Source organism: Dysidea avara, chromosome 4 (assembly GCF_963678975.1).
Source record: "Dysidea avara chromosome 4, odDysAvar1.4, whole genome shotgun sequence".
Taxonomy (NCBI): Eukaryota; Metazoa; Porifera; class Demospongiae; order Dictyoceratida; family Dysideidae; genus Dysidea; species Dysidea avara.
In genome coordinates this window covers 49,143,546-49,166,836 of record NC_089275.1, presented here as the reverse complement: position 1 = coordinate 49,166,836, position 23,291 = coordinate 49,143,546, and the positions used below count along the sequence as shown (strand labels likewise).

The 23,291-nt window shown below is 38.2% G+C and overlaps 1 protein-coding gene and 1 non-coding gene across 2 annotated transcripts; one reads left to right on the top strand and one right to left on the bottom strand.

Moving 5' to 3' along the window:
* Positions 1 to 6,193: 6,193 nt before the first annotated feature.
* On the bottom strand, positions 6,194 to 6,268 carry Trnak-uuu (transfer RNA lysine (anticodon UUU)). The gene has a single exon. It is a non-coding gene; the product is annotated as a tRNA-Lys (tRNA).
* A 4,755-nt stretch (positions 6,269 to 11,023) lies between these two features.
* On the top strand, positions 11,024 to 21,031 carry LOC136252614 (NLR family CARD domain-containing protein 3-like). Its single transcript, XM_066045115.1, has 3 exons — positions 11,024 to 11,303; positions 11,352 to 11,633; positions 17,145 to 21,031. Exons 1-3 carry the CDS (start codon positions 11,276 to 11,278, stop codon positions 20,063 to 20,065), a joined length of 3,231 nt encoding a protein of 1,076 aa, XP_065901187.1. The 5' UTR covers positions 11,024 to 11,275; the 3' UTR covers positions 20,066 to 21,031.
* The last annotated feature ends 2,260 nt before the right edge of the window (positions 21,032 to 23,291 follow it).

Sequence of the window (23,291 nt, the reverse complement as noted above, 5' to 3'; positions counted from 1 at the left end):
AAAAGGCATGTCATGCATGATCTATTTACTGTACATAAAAAATATTGATTAAGAGGTAGCACACAGTCATACATACATGTGTGTATCCTATATACAATATAGCTAGAGGCTCTCACAATACTACTCTGAGACCCCACTATACTGTTTTTATTGGAAAGTTGTCCTGATCTCAGAGGCTTACTTGTATGTGTTATATACAAATGAGACCTTAGACAAAATAATATTCTGGTTATCACGGTGTCCACATTTCAGGGCATATAGGGGGTACAAGAGGCAGCTACTGCACTGCATGGACACCACATAGGATGCCCCAAATACGGCATAACTTCCATTATTTCTTGAAAATCAGCTAATATACGTGAGCTAGATGATAGTGGAACAGGCAGTTAATAAGCATAGATGGGTCATTCCATACCAAATCAACAAAAAAAATCCTGATTTCTTTGGATTTTCATGAAATTTGGCATAGACATGGACTCTACTAAGAAACTTTCTCACACCAAAATTTGGCTCATTCTATTGATCTCCCTTTAAGATATGACCACTTCAAGCTTATTACAAAATACTACACATGTACACAGGTTTAATAGAATGGCCATAACTTTGTCAGTGATTGTCACAAAACCCTTTTGTTGAGATATTTGGAATTCTTATTAAATTGTCTTTCAAGTGATATATAATTCAATATGATTACTCAATGGAAAAGGTCAAACCACAAAAAATGTGACTTTTTCCTTTGATCTTATTTTAAAAAAAAAGAATATTTCATTTACTTTCATTTTTTGTTCAAATATTCTTTCAGTACCCTTCTTTGATGACAGTAAATTTGAAGTTGGGATGGCAAGTAGATCATTCATGAGTTATGGCTACATATGTAATTTTATATGCTACTGGGGATATAAGTATGAACACTACTATAACAATATAAACTTTACAATTAAATTATAGTATGGAATCTCATCAGAATGTGGTCAAGTTGCAATACACATACAGTTGGAGGCATAGTATAGATGTATCATCAGGTGATTAAACAGAAGTATCGATACTCACCATTGCTGAAGCCACACCAATATCCTCTATTATTATGTATATCAATGCAGTTATGATACCAACATGATTTTGGTGCTAACACCGTCAAGAGTCCATAATAGAGATTTTATGAACTCCTGATGCCATATAGTGGGAGGGTTTGGTAGCAAATTATCTTATGATATTGTAGGTTTAGTGAGAGAAAGGTTTGACAAAATTGTGGAAACTTCACATTAACATTATGAAGTTGGTAAATCATTTGTTATTCACTAAATTCACCAATTCCTCAGCCAAACTATTCTGTTATTCTGTAGGACATCTGTACATGTCAGCAGACACTACATAATAACAGGAAATTTGGTGCAGGAAATATTTGGTGGAGAATTTGGTGAATAAGGATCAGGTGGATTGGTGTATAGATATATCATTTATAGTTGACCATTATACGGTGACCTTTCTATACAGTCACTGTACTAAATTAAAACCCTCCAACTTCATAATTTTAATAGAGGCCTATTGTGAAGTTTCCACAATATTGTCTCTCACAAGACTTACAGTCTCATAAGATAAAAATTTGCTACTAAACCCTCCCACTATATGGCATCAGGAGTTCATAAAAATCTCTATTATGGATTCCTGATGGTGTTCGCACCACAAACATGTTGTTATCATAACTGCATCGATATACTAATATGGGATATTGGTATGGCTTCAGCAATGGTGAGTATTGATACTTCTTAAATTATAGTAGGGAATCTCATCAGAATGTGGTCAAGTTGTAATACACATACAGTTGGAGGCATAGTATAGAAGTATCATAAGGGGATTAAACTAATTTGTAAATTTTAGTAGTGTTCCTACTTATACCCCCGGTAGTATGCAAAATTACGTATGTAGCCATAACTCATGATCTACTTGCCATCCCAACTTCAAACTTACTGTCATCAAAGAAAGGTATTGAAAGAATATTTGAACAAAAAATGAAAGTAATTGAAATATCCTTTTTTGAAAAAAGTAAGGGAAAGTCACATTTTTGTGGTTTGACCTTTTCCTTTGAGTAATTATGATGAATTATATATCACTTGAAAGAGAATTTAATAAGCATTCCAAAAATCTAAACAAACTGGTTTTGTGATAATCACTGACAAAGTTATGGCCATTTTATCAAACCAGTGTAGCATTTTGTAATAAACTTGGAGTGGTCATATCTTAAAGGGAGATCAATAGAATGAGCCAAATTTTGGTGTGAGAAAGTTTCTTAGTAGAGTCCATGTCTATGCAAACTTTCATAAAAATCCGAAGGAGTCGGGATTTTTTTTGTTGATTTGGTATGGAATGACCCAGATGAAGAACACACATATTCTATTCATTGTATAGTGAGTGCTTTGTGCATACTCTACAAGTATATAGCAAGTACTAGTTATTGAGCTTACATTTGATGATCTACATACATGTACATTAACTTCTTTATCTATAAAACTCAAATTCTATCTTTAGCACCAATGTTATATAATACTGCACCTTTGCACTTCATAGACTAGCTGGAGAATGGGTGTATCAACTGAGCTTTTCTACACCAGCAAAACCAAAAAGAGGCAAATCATTATCACCAAGGCACTTGATTCTATCATAATGATTTAGAAGCATTCAACAGGAAAATACCAGAATTAAATTTCCTACCAGAAAATGTGTTTGTTCTCTCAAGTCTAAAAGTAATGGTAACCAACATAGTATAGCTCAAACTGAAACAAACGTTTTTTTTAAATAAGCAGACTAAAGAAAGTCAAGAGAGCAAATGTGACTGGGCCTGTGAATATAGGGCATATGAGCACATAAAATTTGCCTACTTTTCAAACTTTAATCACCCATAACATTATGTACCGATGTGTTATAGCTTTGAAAACTTAAGCAGGTATTATGCAATTGATTGGCTTTATAATACAAGTAGCAGAATTCAAATGTTTTGCTCCAATACCGAGATATGTCTTGTTGTGTGACAGGGTGTAGTTTGCGCCCGCAGGGCCTATGACAGTTATTGGGGCATACGTAACTATGGTATGCATAATGATGCCTTCAAGGGTTTATGGGACTATTTAATCATTCAGTTTTTTTTCTGACATTAATTGTATTACCTCAGATTTGTTAAATGGTCAAGTTATCAAACAATTTTGGGTAAAACTGAAACCCACAGAAGCTATTTTATGAAATTTGTATGGTTGCTATGCAGGTAATTAAACTTTGGTTGCTATGGTGAAATTCCCAAGGCTGACACCTGTCCAGCAAATATTGTTTTAGGTATACAGGACAATCCAAAAATGCATTAAAATAAACTATAGACCATTTTGCAAACTTCACCCTGCTGTCTGCCAGACTATATTGACAAGCTGTAGGGGAATAATGGTATCACATCATTTTTCACTCAAAATGACTACCAAATTCAATCTCAGTCGGCCAAATTTGCAAAATTTTTCTGTGGGGGGCATGCCCCCCCCCCCCCCCCAGATACAGCATGCGGAACATGCTGTAGTTGTATCAACTTTCTTGCACTATATAACCCCCCCCCCCCTTCTGAAATCCTAGATCCGCCCCTGTAGCTATATGCTAATAATTATCTCCAGAGTACTGGACCTTGTAGGTTTTTGTCATTTGTATAACCCCTGCCTGTTGACAATCATAATCATGTTGTTAGGTGATTAGGTAGAAGTGAAAACAGCAAAGTGCTACATTATCTTCATTCTTGTAAACTCGTAAAGGCCTTTGAATGGATCTAAGTGTTGCTGTATAGAGGTAAACTTTGGAGAGTAAACTGTACTAACTTTGCTGCTGAATTCTGGCATCTAAAATGGGACTTTATTTAGTTGGAGTAATCTAGTTGACATTCTATTGACTTCAATACTCATATTTACTGTAACCAATCAAGGAGACAATTCTTTTAAGCAAATCTCATCAGCCTGACCGGTGGGTTCAGGGGTTGAGGATCAGGCCAATAGTCAACATTAGCATTAAAAGGGTCACAGTTCATGGAGCTTATATGGGGAATAATGATTTAAGCTATCATAAAATTCTATTATGCCACACAACAACTTTTTTACAAAAAAATTTCACTGCCTCAACTGTGAGCTGTATGGTTTTTGAAAGCCTATACCCCTATATCTCTGCTCCTGCTTGGTTCTAAAGATAATATTATGAATAGAAGTATGCAATGGATATCAATACATGCAAACTTTGTAATGAATGTTTATACATGCAAGCTTATACAGTATGTATAATATACGTACATGGCATAATTATTAATATGTTAGTATTTCTCTGCTTGAGTTTTTTCCTGTAATACTGTGGTCTTGACTGTGTACATTATAGTCAACAACTGACTCACGATAGGATTGCAATAAGATGTAGCTGATTTCTGTACTTACATAGTAGATATCAGAGACTATACATGCATGATCTCATTGAGAGATTTGATTGTCACTCTGGATCCATGCATGCTAGAATATGTAATGACTTCAAATATCAGCTGTACACATATAGCTAGCTAGATGTTGGTGGTTAGTTACCAGGTTTAGAGATATACAGTTGCTAGACTGTTATTAGTATGATGATAAATGCTGTCAGTGATCACAGTGTAATTCACAAAAAATGGCATATATACAAGGCTGAAACTTAGCCAGAGCATATATTATTTGGATATGTAGCGAGATTATAAATGAAGAATTTGAAAGAATTCCAGTTTTGCAGATCATATGGTATAGTGTACTGTACAAGTATCAGGAAAATTAGGAAATTTAGGGATCAAAGAAATAAGAAGTGGTGAAACAAGAGACTTGAAGATATACTGTAGTGGACTTTTAATCTATATAGCTACTATGACTGAATTAGAGATTAATGTTCACTCTAGTATAGTGGTATATCTTCAGGTCACTAAAATCCCTGGAGTCACAACAGCAGGTTATCCAGCATGGTCAAAGTATAATGCATGCAAATCTGCTGTTAGGTATTTGTAGCAAATCATACGACATGCCTTTGTACCATTGTGATCTTATTTATGTTATCTAGTATAATTATGGTGACCACACAAAACACATACATACTTTCAGAGAAAGGTGAGCAAGAGACTTATAACAGTCCCTTTCTCTTGTGTTGTAGATTCTGTTGATGAAAGCCATACAATGTAAACTATAAATTCACACCACTCCTGGCGACATAATTATTTGAAATGTTTGACTTTTAAAACATGATTCAGGAAATTCATTAGTCCCTATGGTGTACTGTATATAGCACTGTGCTGAGTGTTTCTGCTTAAAAGCATTCTTGAAATGTTCTGTATAGTAACAAAATCCATGATGACTGTTTACACTGACTCTAATAAAGCATTCATCAAATTTGTAAAATTGTTCGTTTTTATGATACAATTCTGTGAAAGAGAGTTTAGACATGACCCCTGGTTGTATACTCAGAAGTAACTACAGTCTACAAAGGACTCTATAGAACCATCGTTCAGTGTCTCCACTGCATGCGCAGTCCAGCATTTTATACAATCCTATTCTAGTGATGATACTCAGTATTGTCATTTACCATCTTGGTTCACAGATGACCTACCCGATTGTGATGCATCGTTCTTTATAGAACCGCAATCACTCCTTTATTAGTCAAATCCACCCTTCAACATTGTTCAATGAAATCTGCCCCTGGCAGTGATGGTATCACATATTTTCACCTCTACCATTTGCCATCTAGTCACCTTTAATTTTATGGCTACTTTATTCAATAACCTTTGGGAAAAAGGCTCATCCCCAGCTACATGGGGATTAGCCCATGTTAAGCTGATCTACAATGCTGGAGATGCTTTGAATCCACTAATTTTTGACCAATTGCTCTTAGATCTGTAGTTGGTTTTTCACAAACATTTTAAGTTATCGTTCAGGAAGATTACCTTCAGAAGAATAACATGATGTAATTGATAAAAGTATTCAGAAAGGCTTTATCTCCAGCCTACCTGGTGTTTATGAGCTCATCTACTCTTTGTCAACAATTTTACAAGATGCTACATCAGCAATAAAGCCTTTAATGATAACGTTTCTTGATCTGAAGAATCATGTGATGTTACCATATATGGTGCCAAAAAAGGTGACTGAACAGTGAGGAGATATAAAGAACAACAACCTTGGTCCAGTAAGGGATTTGAACCCTTGACCCTCAGATTAAAAGTCTGATGCTCTAACAACTAAGCTAACTGGGATGCTTGTGTACTCTATTTAGCGAGCACTCTTATTGAAACAGACGGCACCGTACATTGAAGCCATTTGTGGAGTTATTAACACTACCTGTAGTGAATCCAGGACGATGGCGACATTAAAGAACGATGAAAGGTAAGACCCTAGTGCAAGGATTGTATTTCTATCGGTGTAGGAAAGGTTTAATCTATAGGCAAAGTGAGCCGTTTTCATGCAAGAAGTAGGACTGTAGCTGTTGCCATCTTCCCGCTAGTCCTGGCTGAAGGCATCAGTTAGGGAGTCAGTCACTAGAAAATTCGATCAGATAGAATTTTTTTAAATTCGTGGAAACTCATAGGATGCATTTCGTGTCATTTTGAAGGCAAAATCGTGCTTCACTTTTGTAATACAATACTGCTGAATCGCCGAGATGGTTTTGCAAGTCTGCTTTTGGTGCGTAATTTTTTGGCGGGAAATCGTGAACCTTGACGATCCCTACCATTAAGTACTACCATACTTAATCATACTAAGGAGAGTATCCTACTCTCATATACCCCTGTAGAAAGGCGTATCGTGAAGTTTATTATTATTATTGTTAATTAGCAAAGCCCACTAGGGGCAACACGCTAATGAGCATTACAATCACACATTATATTATATTATATTACTTACAGCGTTCTTAAATGTTTCAAGATCTATTGTGTCGATGTTAGGAATTTGAAGGGAGTTCCATTGAATAATTGTTCGAGGGAGGAAGGAGTATTTGTACACATCAACTCTTGTTTGCAATTGGGTTAGCTTGAGAGGATGTTGAGCACGGGTGGAGGACACTGAAGTTGGTGACGGTAAGCAATGATCAGGTATTGCTAGTAAGTTCCTGACAATCTTGAATAGGAAGGTGAGTCTAGCAATTGTTCTTCTGTTTTGAAGTGTAGGCCATTCAAGGCTGGTTAACATGTCTGTGATGCTATCATGGTTTTGGTTAGATCTGTGCCAGGGTTTGTTCAAAACGAAACGAACAGCGCGGTGTTGAATCATTTCTAGTTTACTAATACTAGTGTGATGATAGGGGTCCCAGATGGTTGAGCAGTATTCTAATGATGGTAAGAGCAATTGTTTGTAGACGTGTTCTTTAATTTCTGATGGTGCATTGTGGAGATTTCTTTTTAAGAATCCAAGGAGTCGATTTGCCTTGTTACAGATGTAATTGATGTGAGGATCCCATGATAATTTGTGATGGAGACGGATTCCAAGGTAATTGTGTTCTAATACTGTAGCCAGTGGAATGTCGGACATTTTGTATGTGAAAGTACTCTTGTTATGGTGTGTTGTTATCTGTAAAATTTTACATTTGGAGATGTTGAATTCCATCATCCAGTCAGTTGCCCATCTTGTCAGTGAGTTTAAATCATCTTGAAGTATTTTATGGTCTTGTGGTGTTTTAATGGTTTTGTAAATAAGGATATTATCTACAAAAAGACGGATCTCACTTTGGATGTTGGCAATGATGTCATTGATATAAATCAAGAATAGAACTGGTCCAAGAACAGACTCTTGGGGAACACCAGATGTTACATCACAAGTGGATGATTTAGAACCTTCTACTATAACTTGCTGTGTGCGACCATGAAGAAAGGATTCAAGCCAGTGTAATACATTCCCTCTTATTCCATAGCGCCTTAGTTTGTAGAGGAATCTTGAGCGAGATACTTTATCAAAAGCTTTAGAAAAATCTAGTATTGCAGCATCAACTTGTAAATTTGTGTCTATTTGTTTGGCGATGTCGTTGATGGTGATAAATAATTGTGACTCACAAGAGTGCTTAGACCTAAATCCGAACTGTCTGTCAGAAAGAATATTTTGATCTTCCAGATGCTTCATTATTTGACTTACTATAATGTGTTCCATTGATTTGCATATTACTGATGTTAATGAGATGGGGCGATAGTTTTTTGGGTCAGATTTTTGGCCTTTCTTGAATATTGGACTGACATAGGCATGTTTCCATTGGGATGGTACAGTTCCAGTTTCTACCGATTGTTTAAATATGTGAGTGAGCATAGGAGAAATTTCAGCTGCTGTTGTCTTTAGTACAAGTGGATGTATGGAGTCTGGACCAGGAGATTTTGATGGATCACAGTTGGTTAGAATGTTGTAAACTCCTTGTTCAGTGATTTCAAATGCTGGTAGAGATGGATGTAATGAAGGACCTTTGTCAGGAATGGTACTGCTGTCTTCATCAGTTGTGAATCAGCGTTGAAACCGGGTCGGGTCATCCGGATTATGATTATGATTATGATTACTGAAAACACAGTTACAAACTGATATGTTCAGGTAAGGAAAAAACATTACAAATCACATAGATAAGAGTCAGTTATAATTTATCTAAAAATACTTGTAGAGATTGGGATTCTATTGTGTCAGTTGGTAAATTGTTCCAATCGCGGATAGATTTGGGGTCAAGCTGAATTTATAATGATCTGTTCTAGCAAACGGAATCTCAAAATGGAAGGGGTGGTGGTGGCGGGTGGGATATGTGGTGTTAGTGAAATAATTTGGGACTGTTAAGACTGATGAGGAGTAAACAATGTTGTAGAAGACTTTTAATCTAGTCACATATCGTCGGTGTTGAAGTGATAGCCATTGTAGATCTGCTAACATAGATGTAACACTACTGTTATATCGGTAGTCTGACTTGACCCAACGAGCAGCACGTCGTTGTACCATTTCTATACTTTGTATCTCCTTCTGCAAGTAGGGGTCCCATACTGCCGATCCATACTCCAACAGTGGTCTCACTATACTGGTGTAGGCTAAACATTTAGTTACTGCAGAACATCTATAAAGGTTACGTTTAACAAAGTTTAGCATCCTTGTTGCTTTAGAGATAACTTGATTGATATGAGGTGTAAACCGGGTCACATTTTCCCCGGTTTACAAATTATCCGGGTCTGACCCGGATTGGATCACGTGAGAAACGAAATTGATCGTTTGGCGACGTGGAACCTATAAACGCTAGTCGCGTAGCTCTTTCATGAGCCACGCCCACTTATCGCGTTACAAACATACGCTCAGCCACGCCCATTTATTAGTAAGTGCAGTCTGTAGCATGAAACTGTGTCCGTTTCAGTCTGCAAGCTTACGTGGAGCCACGCCCACCAATCGATTAATGTATGAGTTGTATATAGTCTAGGTCTAGTCTTGCAGCAGGATATTAAGTACTTTTGTAAGCCACACCCATTGGGAAATTGCAATACTAAGTATGTATGAAGCCACACCCAATTGCTGTCTGTAAACTCACAGTAGCTACGTGGAACCAAACCCACAGACTGATTTTAAATTATAAACTTACCGGCTTAGTTATCACATAACTACTCGTTTACTCAACACGAATCGAACGCTCAAACGTAGTCTCGCTCGCTCGAGAATACCCGAAACATAGCTCTTATCGCGCGCCTCGGCTTAATTTAATCCGGGTCAATCCGGGTCACATCCGGGTCTGACCCGGATTGCTATCCGAGTCAGTGGGTCATCCGGGTCAGCAGTAGTGACCCGGTTTCAACGCTGTTGTGAATACAGATTTGAAATGATCATTTAAAACAGTTGCCTTTTCAATTGGGTGTATTAAAGCATTGCCATTTTCGGGATGTATTAATGTACCAATGCCATTGTTATCTTGCTTACGGGTTTTCAGGTAGTGCCAAAGAGATTTTCTGTTGATGATACAAGATTTGTCACATAAGTTATGATGTAACACTTCTGAGTTTGCCCGTTTTTCTTTGTATAATTAATGATGTCATTAGTTGAACATGGTATCGATTGAGCGCGTGCCTAACAACGTCGCTAGCAACCAAATCATCTCCAGCTCTAAGCGTTTCTCACCGAACTACAATCGTTCCCTCATGGCTTAAGACCGCTTCGTAGGCGTTTCTTACTAGGCCATTCGCGAATACAGCGAATGGCCTACTGCTTTTTGCTTTTTGTCATTTATACATTAAATTAGGTTTAACTTCTAGCTAGAGATCGGGGAGGATGGGAGTGCCATTAGGGCCGGAATAAAAAAAATAAAAAAATTCGCGAATACAGCTATCCTGAGCGTCGCAAGTGTGAAACGGTGCTAACGATTCTTGCACTTTTACGGCTTACTGTACGTCACAAACCACAACATCTTGTCGTTACGTCATAACTTCACGATACGCCTTTCTACAGGGGTATATGAGAGTAGGATACTCTCCTTAGTATATATATTATGAACTCTTGGTCTTGCTAAGAGTAATTCAGCATAAAAAATACGTAATTGTCTCTATGACGACAAGGTGGCATGACGACCAAACTTGCTGATGTGTGCAGAATCAATGGCTTGGCTAAAAGCCGTTTTTCCATGCAGGAGCAAGTACATACAATTACAATACAACACACACAGAGGGTAGCATTCACAGAATAATATCCAGCCCTCATGCATACATACCGGATGGGGTCGCTAACAGTAACACCGAGTCATCGTCCTTTGGATCTAGCTAGTCTGGCGCCGCCCGCTCCTTCGCAAGTAAACCTTATTTTGTGAAGAGGCGGGCGGCGTCAGACTAACGAGCTGCATGACTTCTCATTCTTCCAAATATTGCACATCAAAATCCTGGATACAGAGAACACAGTACGGCGATGACGGGCAAACACATACTGAAGTTTCCACCAGTGTTCGAATCCCGTAACACCGTGCGTGACTGCGTAAAACACTGCGTAGAGGTATTTTTATCACGCTAACCACGGTTAGCACTACATGATGGGAGGTGGTTATGCCAAGCTAGTTAGTGTGATATAATAACATCTACGAACTGCTCTACGCAGTCACGCACGGCGTTACGGGATTCGAACACTGATGAAAACCTCAGTAATACTCGGTAATACTACATTGAAGCGCCGTTTACAGCAAGGGATTAATAACTCAGCATGCATTAAATCTTTTTGTTGTACGTCACGTGTGAAGAAGAGTGGGGCACCACCACGTATCAATTATCGTCGACACTAATGCTAGAATGGCTGAAGAGAGGATCAATGCAAGTGGTGAGTAAGTGTGACACTGTCATATAGACATTATCTATGATACTGTAGGTTGTGATCGTCCTGTATTGAGAGATTTACTAATTCACGTGATACCAAACGCTGCAGACCAATGGTACGAGTTGGGACTGCTACTACTAGAGCCGAAATATGAAAATCATCTAAAAACAATTGAAACAGATTCGAGGAATGATGCCAGAACATGTTGTAGGAAAATGTTTGACAAATGGCTGACCATTAATAAGCTAGCTAGTTGGGATAAAGTGATAGAAGCTCTTACACTTATTGGACGAAACGACGTGGCCAGTAACATTAAACAATTGTTAGGAGAAAGTGAGTTATAAATGAAAGCACCTGTGAAGTGCAGATACTCTTATTGTGTAGCTGAAATTGTGTCTCATAGAACAAATTCTCTAGATTTAGCTGTTCCAGGCTGTCCACTTCCCACACCAGGGAAGTGGACAACCATTGGTATGACCTAGGACTACAGTTACTGGACCCAAAATATGAAATTGAATTAGACATCATTGAAGGAGATAAGAATGACACCAAAACATCTTGTAGGCAAATGCTTATTAAATGGCTGAGCACTGATAAGCTAGCTAGTTGGGATAAAGTGATAAAAGCTCTTACACATATCGAACTGAACAATGTGGCCAGTAACATTCAACACTTGCTAGGAGGAGAAAGTGAGTTACAAATGAAAGCACTTGTGAAGTGCAGATACTCTCCTGCTATTAGCAGAGTAGGGGGCATAGCCAGGATTTTCTGGAAGGGGGTTCAAATTTGAAGTGCACAAATGTCTTTGGGGAAAGCCTGGATACTTTTCCTGAACCACTTTGAACGAAAATGATGCATACAAAAAATGTGCCCTTGGGCACTGACATTAAAAGGTGCTGTTTGTGTATCTCACTAGCTAAAACCTACACACCGCTGTTTATGCAGCTTATAGAAATTATAAACCTATTGTAATACTAAAAATCATTTACAGACACTGACATAATATATCAAGACACGTGGTAGTGTGTTGTGTGACCCAAAAAGGTGGCATGCCACACCGTGAGTATATTAACAGGAAGAAAGAAAACGTAATTTTCACACCTATGTAGCTCTGTGATCCCTAACCCGATTGGAACCAAATTAGCTAGAGACGTGCCGCCCAGTTAGGGGAGTCTACATACCAAATTTGAAGAAAATTGCTCCAGCCATTTCCGAGATACGAGCGAACAAAATCTTGTTTTAATTTCTTTGTTTTTTTCTTCTTCATCTTCATTTTGCACACTTAGCACAATTCGCCATAAAACACGAATGCGTGCTTGGATTGGGCTGAAATTTGGCACACTTAAAGGGCTCATTAAGGCGGATCTCCGTACCAACTTTGGTAGGAATCCGATGAACATTCATGGAGTTATGACCGATTATTTGCGTAAAATAAGGTCGAAGGTCTGTCACGCCTACAGGGTAAACCCCTTGGAGGAATCAGATGAAAATTGATATGTAGATGGAGCAACCATCGTAGGAGTGCCTTTTTGTGGTTTGAAAGGAATCGGGATAAAGACCATGGAGGTATGACACAAAACCCAACCTGTGTCAAAATTACGTGATTGATTTTTATGAATAAAAAAACTATTAGTTGTAAACCGCTTAGAGCAACGAGCTGAAAATCAGTATGTAGCTGGAATAATCATCATAGAAAGTCCTTGCAGTAGTACAGAAGAATTGGAGTACGAATCACTGAATTATGATTCGAAAAGCACTACGTGTAGCAAATGCGAGATCGAGATACTCTAATAGAACAGTCACCCTAATAAAGCATTCAGCTGCGTTTATAATTTACTCAATTATATTACATTGCAAGTTATTCTGTAGGGAATTCAGCTACAAACAAGTCACCCTGTAGTCAGATCAGCTAGAAGAAGGTACCTAATAGAGAGTTCAGCTACAAACAAACCATCATGTAGAGAGTTCAGCTACAAAGAAACCATGCACCATGTAGAGAGTTCAGCTGCAAACAAATCGCCCTGTAGAGAATTCAGCTACAAACAAATCACCCTGTAGAAAGATCAGCTAGAAGAAATTACCTTGTAGAGAGTTCAGCTACAAACAAAACACCCTGTAGAGAGTTCAGCTACAAACAAGTCATCCGGTAGAGAGATCAGCTAGAAGGATCACCTTGTAGACAGTTCAGCTACAAAGAAATCACCCTGCTTCATCTATTCTTCTTCCTGTGGTAAAGAAAAAAAAATGATAGGTTAAAAAGCCCTAAAGCTGGCCATAGGCTGGCTTTGGGGTATACAAATACAAAAAGAAGCGAAATCTAATACAAAACAGCTAAGCTGTAAAAAAAGAGTGCGGCCCTCAGAAAGGATATGGTGAAAAAAGATGTGAAATCCAAGGTGGCGGCCAAGAAATGGCTGTGATGGTAGGTTAATGGTAAAAATTTAATAACGACAACTCAGGGGAATTTTGTGCCAAGACCAAGCGGCACCAAATTCACCTGAATTGTTGTTATTAAAATTTTTACCATTAAACTACCATCACAGCCATTTCTTGGCCGCCACCTTGGTTGGATTTCACATATTTTTTCACCATAGCCTTTCTGAGGGCCGCACTCTTTTTTTACAGCTTGGCTGTTTTGGATTAGATTATACTGACAGCTTGAACTTCTAGCAGATGGGAACCCTCCACATTTAAATCCCTTATAGTTAACAATACTTTCTTCTGGGTATACGTATTTCTCGGTCAGTCCTCCTGTTGACTTCAGGCTTGGCTTGTACTCCAACATTATATCCTATGCATCACATGTCCGCAACATGTAACAAATAAACAAAACATTCATCATGTAAGTATACTCCAACTTTTCACGGTTTGTGCTAACCTGACACATGTATAACACAACCACCCTACAGCTGCTACCTTGTAGTATGTCACAACCAATTGAACCAACGGTCCTTCGCCATGTTCACCAAAATCATGTGTGCAATTGATCACGTGACGCAGTACTTGATTCATCAATAATTCAGCATTTAAAATAATGCAATGTGACCCTCAAAAGTAGTAAAGAACTGCCAGTATGCAAGTAACTTCCAGAGAGCTCAGTGCTGTAAGATTAGATGTGGTTATCAATTTAAAAAAACAAATTCTGCTTCTGAAAGGGGGGCTCGTCCGAACCATCCAAATCCCCCTTGGCTACACCCTTGGCACTACGTCTCAAATAAGGTCATCCATTATTAAAGTTAATTACTTTTTTCCTGTCACTGCCTACATTAATTTTAGCCACACCAATCTTTAATTATTTGCTTGTCACGTGAATGCACCATTTCATGATAGAAGAAGGCACAGAATGTCAAGGTACCAGACTTTTTGCCATGCCTAGGCACTAGGTGGGCAAGCCATTCAACACGTACACATGCCCATCTTCATATGGACATCAATACAGCATTTAAAAATGTGTATGCATCACTACGTATAGTTTACCTACACTACTGTATGCAAGATGACTAATGTACCATGAATGCTAGCTAGCTATTGGCCTTTCTTATTCCATACATACATCTCTGTATGTATATTGAAAGGGGTTCGGATTTTTTTTTTGTTGATTTGGTATGGAATGACCCAGATTTTTGAAGCTATGGAGCTTAATTACTGGGGTACTTGAAAATAGGTTGACACTTCCTAATAGAGCAGTCAGTATAAAATGATCGATACTCTAATAATAACTCTTAATCATACTCTCTGATCATGAAAATTTTGGGAAATTCCGGATCCATAAAACATTTTTGGCAAAATTTTGCGCATATTAACTCAGGCCTAGCTAGGAATTATACTTAGAAAATGGTATGCATAATATGCTTTGATCTTTGGAGAATAATGAGGTCTTTACAATCCACTAAGAGACCTGCTAGCAGGTTCTTAAAATGGTTAGAAACCTGCTAGTAGAAAAGACCTCAAGCATCACAAATCTCACTTTCGATCATTAACTTGCAATGCTCCCTCCAAGCATAATCAGGCTGATAGCCTGCAATGGGTGACCAGTCACCAGGCCAACATGTGGTTAACCACTCCGTTCATTTTATAGGCGTACCTAAAAGAATTCGACTATGGGAGATACAATCTAGCGTTGTACGTATGTTTGTCACGATAAACAGAGAAATCCAAAAATATCACAGAAAATTCTGTTAAGCGCCCATCTGTTTCTACAGTGTTTTATGGCTGTTTTCGTTGTTTATTGAACTATGGATGGACTTTACCAAGACCTAACTAGGTAAACTTCCTTGTAGAACGTTATTTTTTGCTACATGTAATGTAGGTGTGGTCCATATTAGAAACCCTGCATGTTCTTCGTGCTACTGTGGTGCCACTGAAGGCACAACTTGTGACAGGAAGCGGTGCGAGCTTCAATTTTTTTCAACACTTCAACAAAAACATGTTCAGTCTTCCGTGATTATTTAACATTGCACAACGATTTCAGTACGACATATAACCCAATCCCACAATGACTCCACCTATATGCCCATATATATAATACATGCATTTTCTAAGTCAGTTAGAGACCACGCCCTCAGATCTTCGCATATAAGATCCTTGTGCTAGGTCTCTAACCAACACTAAATACACAGAGCTGCAGAAACACCCGAGCAGAGATGATGGCCAACTGCAAGAGTACAATAACAGACAAGCTATGAATGCTTCATATAATACCTATATGATATTATTATAAAATAAATTTTAAAAACCCATGGCTTTGCCTCAGGTTTTTTAAATCCACAAAGATCCTCGTGGTTGGTATCTAACTAGAACTGGAGCTTCGAAAAGCCTCCATGCAGATGGCATCCCTAGTAATTACTATTATTGTAAAATTTCAAATATTTATTTTCTGAGGGAACATACTCCCAGATAGTGGCATATCTCTGGTTTGATAGGGCACACTGCAAAGCAAAGAAAATAAATAAAGGATAAAACATTGCCAGCTACCCTCCACCAACTATACTATATTACTGGTAATAAAAATTCTTATTTACAACTACATAGTTTGCTACACTGCTTCTCTGAATACTGTTACTTCTCTATTAGAGTCATTGACTGCTCTATTAGAGTATCTTAATCTTGCATATTGGTAGGGCACCAATGTTTGTTGGTATAGGCCATCCCTAGATACACTGCTGCCCTCAGACAAGCTACCTCCACTTTATCCAACACTGTGGTAGGTAAGCCTTACTTTGCTCTGACACCCCTTATTGATTTTTATCAATGGTTAGATGAACACAAACTGGCAAGTGTTACACTGCTACTATTACTTTAACAAGTGTTACACTAATTAAAGTAACACTTGTAGATTAAAGCACTTGTCCGTTAGGCCATACCTATTTGATCTTATTTTGCGCTGGCAAAATTATTTTAAATTTGGGTAGGTAAGTCGGTTTGAAAATGAAAATGATAAAAATTTTAAACACAAGCATACAAAATGCAAATAATGAATGTAGCTATAATAGTACATACACAGTTAAAAATCTGGCTAGGTTTCATACTCTTCTAGTAGCAACAGATATCTCCAAAAGAGCTTTCCCATCGTATTGTACAATTTTAGAGCATTGGACGATCTTCAATGGTCTCTTTTGGACTATATCACGAGGGTGTTGTCTTTAATTAAGAACACGTGATCCGCACACGTGATTTTCAAAATTATTTCATTTGAAGAAAAATGCAGTCGGTCGGGTCCGCGCAAAATAAGGTCAAATAGGTATGGCCTTATAGTACATTATTATGTTTCATATTATACTGAATAGGTTGTGTGTGTAATATGTGTTCTGTGTTACAATACTTCATCTGTATGTACGCTTGTAGGTTCTGTAGGAGGTGGCCAGTTGTCACAAGCTACTGACAATATCAAGGCAAGGTACCGACGAAAAGGATTGGTGAAATCTTTAGCAGAACAAGATCCATGGCCTCCATTTCTTGCTAACTCCTTCACTAACTTAGCCCTAGTACATCAGAAAATTAAACAGTTACAGGTTAAAGAAGACACAACAATGGCAGCTAGGATACGCACTAAGGGAGACATACACAAAATATCTGAACTAACATCATCAATTAAACTGGACAATATCCATCAAATATTCACTCCTATCACTTCAGATGATCAATGTCTCAATAGTATCCTAATAGAGGGTCACCCTGGAATTGGGAAGACAACACTGGCTAAGGAGATCTGTTTACAGTGGGCTAACAATAAACTGCTCACATCAGATAAACTGCTACTATTACTAATGTTAAGAGATGCCAGTGTACAAAAGATCACTAGTACAGAAGAGCTAGTGAAATATACACTCCCTGTAGATCAGGTACAACCTGTTTTGAGCTCCTTACATACCACTGATGGAGCTGGAGTAACCTTCATCATTGATGGATTTGATGAACTCAGTAATGAACTACGCCACACATCTTTCTTTAGGAAACTCATTGAAGGGGACACTCTACCTAATGCACGAGTAGTGGTGACATCAAGACCATCTGCTTCAGCTTGTCTACATCAACATGTTGACAGAAGAATAGAAGTTCTTGGATTTGAGAAATCTAGTAGGGAACAATACATTGATGATGCTTTGAAGACTTCTCCTTCTAAACTACAAACAATAAAGAGACATTTTCAACAATATCCCAACATTGATGCAATATGTTACATACCATTAAACATGGCAATCATAGTATTCCTGTGTCTACTAGGATCCCTGCCACCAACTGCCACTGAAATGTTTGCAAGCTTCATCCTGCACACAGTCTACCGTCATCTTAAGAGGACAGGGAAGATTGCTGAAGATGAACACATCAACAAAATGGAACGCTTACCACAGCCAGTCCAACAAGTACTACAACAACTACAGAAAGTTGCATTTGATGGTCTTGTAGAGGATAAAATAGTATTCACAATGGATGACTTACCTGACATGTGCAGGGATGATCCCACTTGTTATGGACTATTACAATCTGTTGAATGTTATTGTTCAGATGAAATTGGTACTCCAACCAAATCCTTCAACTTCCTACACTTGGGAATACAAGAATATTTTGCTGCCAAATATGTAGCAACCTTACCAGAGGATGCAGTGTACACACTAATGAAGAAGTCATTTCTTGTTACTGGATACGGTGATGACAGTCCTAATAGTAAGAGTGTCCGCCTCTCCAACATGTGGATCATGTATTGTGGTATAACCAGTGGACAGTGTAATTCTTTAAGACACTACCTGTCAAGTAATCAGAACTCCAGGACCACTGCTTGGTGTTTGGCAGTCAGTAACGATTACTCACAAAATAGTTTATTGTTTAACAAAAGTGATTATGAAGACAATGACCAATACAGTGTTGAAGAAAACACAACAAAATCATTTGGAAATGATGACTCTACAGCTGATCATCAGATTACACCTCCACATCATCCACTATCAACCACAACTGTGATGTCACACTGGTTTTATCATGTACAACCATCATCCATTAGTTCCCCTTCACTGATTCCTCCAACCCAACCAGTCAGGTACCCACTAACATCATCAAGATGTCAACACTTCACATCTTACCCTCAACCATTAATGGAACACCACAATGTGTATCATCCTTACCAACAACAACAACTGGGGTATCATCCTGTATCCAGTCATCATGGTCCTAGCAACAGTGAACTTGTTACTACTAATATTAACACACAAGTGACCTCAGGAAAGATGACAGCTCCAACCCAACAAGGATCAACTTCTAACCAGGAAATATCCAACATCTCACAAGACATTTTAAAGGACCCAGTAAAGGTTCTCTACTTGTTCCAGTGTTTCCAAGAGGCTCAAGATGAGAAATTATGTGACATTTTGTCCAAATCATTTGATAGTGGTGAGATTGACCTCTGTCACCATAGGCTCCTCCCACACCGGGTGGTGTCCCTGGGATTCTTCCTATCAAGATCACACAGGAAATGGAAGGAACTAAACCTGTTGAGGTGTTACATTGGAGATCATTGCATCAACCTACTACACCACTACCTTTGTGGAGATAAAACAAACAAACAAGAAATAACAACAATTGATCTTAGTGACAATGACCTCACTATAGCATCATCACCTCTCATTGGTGACATCATCACTCACCTTCAGCCACATACTCTGAAGTTAGGTGATAACAATATTACTAGTGTGAGGGATATCTCCACTGCAGTAATAAACACTAACACAGTCAAAGTGTTAAACATGATGAGTAATGACCTCACATCACAAGAAGCATCAGCAATATCTGATATGATGACTTGTTTGGGAGAGCTGAACATCAGTAACAACAAACTTAGTAATGATGGAGCAGTGATGCTATCAGAAGGAATAACAAAAACCAGCACACTGAGAGTATTATACATCAGTAACAATAACATCACATCCACAGGATCTACAGCAATTGCAAACAGTTTATTACACAACACCTCACTGAAGGAACTATACATGCGTGAAAATGTTATTGGTCAAATTGGAACTACAGCAATTGCTCAAGCCATTACTAATAACAAGACACTAAAGAAACTGTCACTGGGTAATGATGATGATACAATAGATGAAGAGTCAGCAATGATAATAATGAGGAGCCTATACCATAACAATTCTATCACTAAACTGTGGCTTCCTTATAGACTACAGTATAATGATAATGTGGAGAGAGAAGGTGAACATATTAATAGTACAAGGAGGAAATGTAGTACACAAGAAGTAACAGTTTCCTACTCCTTCTGATACTAGTACTTTGATCCCCACTACTCTCATCTGATCACCATGGTAACCAACAATTTATAATTCTTACACATACATATACAATAATCATGTGACCTTTGAAAAGACCAGGTTTCTGGGCCATCAGATTCAAATGTCAGTTGACCTAATGCAATGACAGATGTTTGTGAAAATTGTAGATCAATAAAGTTACCGCATGTTTATACTGCAGACCGCTCTGGATGAGATCGCTTCAGTGCGATTCAGATCGATTTGTGAGCCCCATTTATACTATGAAGGTGAGCCCGCTCCAATCTGTAAAAAACGTAAACCCACAATCATAATTTGCATCGAAGTAAAGCTTGTTGATAGAGTTAAAAGGGATTTGTGCTCTCTGAATCGCCAGGTTAGTAGGCATGATAAAGTCTAAAGTGTTGGCTTCGATGTTGGCAACTACTCTCAACTCCGTGTAGTTAGTTGCCTATCGATTCGCACGCGTACATGTTTGCTTTGAGCCCTTGTGTTGTTCTTGAAGCTGTGTTTCCTTATCGTCGCCTAAATACTTCGCTGTTGCTTCTTTTCATCATTACAGTCACCATTTTAGCTGTATCTGTCCGTAGTTTTATTCCATTTATTAGAGTTAAATCGAACTGCAAGGTCACAACTGTTTACACGCAGATGTGAGTCGAATTGAATCGAACTGGACCACCTCAGGTAGGTAGCCCCATTCGAATTTGAATGGCTCGATTCGGCATGTGTTTACACTGAAGCGCTAATCGGCCCGGATCGAATTACCCTACAATAGCTTGAATTCTACGTCTAGTGTAAACACGCTGTTACAAGCGATTAAAGTCAAAGAATTGGAAGTGTGTGGAAGCCTGGTTTTATCAAACCCAGCTAAATACCATATACATCACAGTAATTTTTGTTTTATTTCTTACTCATCAATCAAATGTTAACTTTGCTGTGTTAGTATACTATAAAATAAAACTTGACAATGTACATAATATTATGTAGGGGGTATCATTCAGGGCCGGAGGAAGCGGTCCGGCCATAGCCTGCAGCTGACCACCTTTTTCAGCTTAAATTTTTAAAATTTTAATTTAGCTACACGTGAGTTTATTAGCATACGTTACTTATTATAGAAAGGTTGCCGGGAAAAAATGTTAAAATGGAAGGGGCCGCAATCTCTATCGTTAGTTCAGTTATTGATTTAACAGCTGATGATGAAAGTGAAGCCTTGAGTGAAGCAACCACAACTCATTACTGTGATTGTAAATCCTTTGAAATTCAAACTGGAAGTGTTGAGGGAATTGTGACACTACCAACAGAGACAACTCGGAGCCTAGAGACCAGCGAGGAGAGTGATGAGCAGCCAAGGAATGTTCGTCCACAAACTATGCCGAATCAACCACCAATTTACAATTTTCCTAAACGCTACTTTGGTAAAACTAAATAGTTAGTCGCTCGTTTCAGCCTCAGTAGTTTAGCAAGTGGAAGTGGCTTCATTATGATGAACCAAGAGACCTAGCTTTCTGCCACATTTGTGTTACTGCCACAAGAGCTGGTAAAAATATTAATGAGGAATTCTGGGAATGTCGATTTGGCATTCATAGACCATGGTTTTTATAATTGGAAGGATGCCAGTGGTGATAAAGGTGCATTTACCAGCACATGAGCAAAGTAATTACCATACTGTGGAGGTGGTCATTACTTTGCCTAAGACCACCAAAGATGATATGTGGGATGAAATGTTGTCAACAATTCATGCAAAGGACAAGGCTGCCAATAGTCAATACCTTTTTGAAAGTCCATCAAAAACGTGAGATTTTTAGCCAAGCAGGGATTAGCACTTAGAGGGGATGGTGATGAACTTGACAGTAACTTTATTCAACTACTGCACTTGCAAAGCAATGATGATGCGACCATAATGCAATACTTAGATAAGAAAATCGACAAGTATTGTTGCCATCAAATTCAGAATGAGTTGCTAGACGTAATGGCCAATTCAATCAATAAAGATACTGCAAACAAGATTTAACAGGCAAAGTATTTTTCACTGATGGCAGATGATGTTACAGATGTTTCCAACCGAGAGCAAGTGCATGGTTGGCTGCATGCGTTGGGTAGATGACAAATTTGAGCCCCATGAAGACTTTTTGGGATTGTACAAAGTGGATGATATACAGTCCAATACCATTGTTGCAACATTATTGCATGATATACTTCTGCATATGAATCTGTCTCTGACCAACTGTCATGGTCAGTGTTACAATGGGGCCAATAATATGACTGGTAGTAGAAGTGGTGTTTCAACACAAATTTGCCAAGAAGAGCCATGTGCTGTCTACACACATTGTTATGGGCATGCACTTAACCTTGCCATAAGTGATCTGATGAAAAAACAAGTTAATGAGTGATACTCTAAATATAACATCTGAAATTTCCAAACTATTAAAATTTTCACCTCGTCATGATGTTGTGTTTGAGAAGCTCAAATCTGTATTTTCTCCAAATTTGCCAGGATTTAGAACACTGTGTCCAACATGTTGGACAGTAGAAGGTGAGTTGCTACAAAGTGTAGTAGACAATTATTCTGTTTTTCAAAGCTTGTGGGAAGAAGTGAAGGATATTACTAAGACGCACTAGCATGAATTGGTGGAGTTGAGGCTCAGATGGAAAAGTTTGAATTTTTGTTTGGATTGGTGCTTGGAGCTCGTATTCTTAAGCATACTGATGATCTTAGTAAAACCCTGCAATTGTCATCACTGACAGCTGCAGAAGGCCAGAAATTAGCTGATCTAACCTGTCAGACATTGGAGAAGATTAGAAATGTGACCGGATTTGTGAAAAGGTACCTTTTTTACACACAAAATTTGACCCATGTTTTGGACTTTACAGCTTCATAACTTTTTGGTCATGGCATATAATTGCTTGCAATTTTCAATGAATGTAGCCACAGTATCTGGCTACATTTTGATACTAAGAGCAAGTTAATTGGTATAAGGAGTCAATTGTTACATCATTTTATTTGCTGGTATGTAAAATGTGTGGAAAAGGTATCTTTTTGCAAATCCGGTCACAAATGACGAATGTTTTGATTTGTTCTGGGAACGAATTCTACTTTTACAGAAAGAATTAGCAGTTAACGATCCTGTGCTTCCCAGAAGAAGGAAAGCTCCTAGGAGATTTGATACTGGTGGAGCAAGTTACTTTCCCGAGTCTCTATCAAAGAATACTATTCCATCTT

Excerpts from the sequence above, each read along its gene's own strand:
- LOC136252614 (XM_066045115.1), top strand. The coding sequence starts at position 11,276 with ATGGCTGAAGAGAGGATCAATGCAAGTG. Across the intron at positions 11,304-11,351 it reads AGAGAGGATCAATGCAAGTG|GTTGTGATCGTCCTGTATTG; the intron begins GTGAGTAAGTGT and ends ATGATACTGTAG. Across the intron at positions 11,634-17,144 it reads TAAACAATTGTTAGGAGAAA|GTTCTGTAGGAGGTGGCCAG; the intron begins GTGAGTTATAAA and ends GTACGCTTGTAG.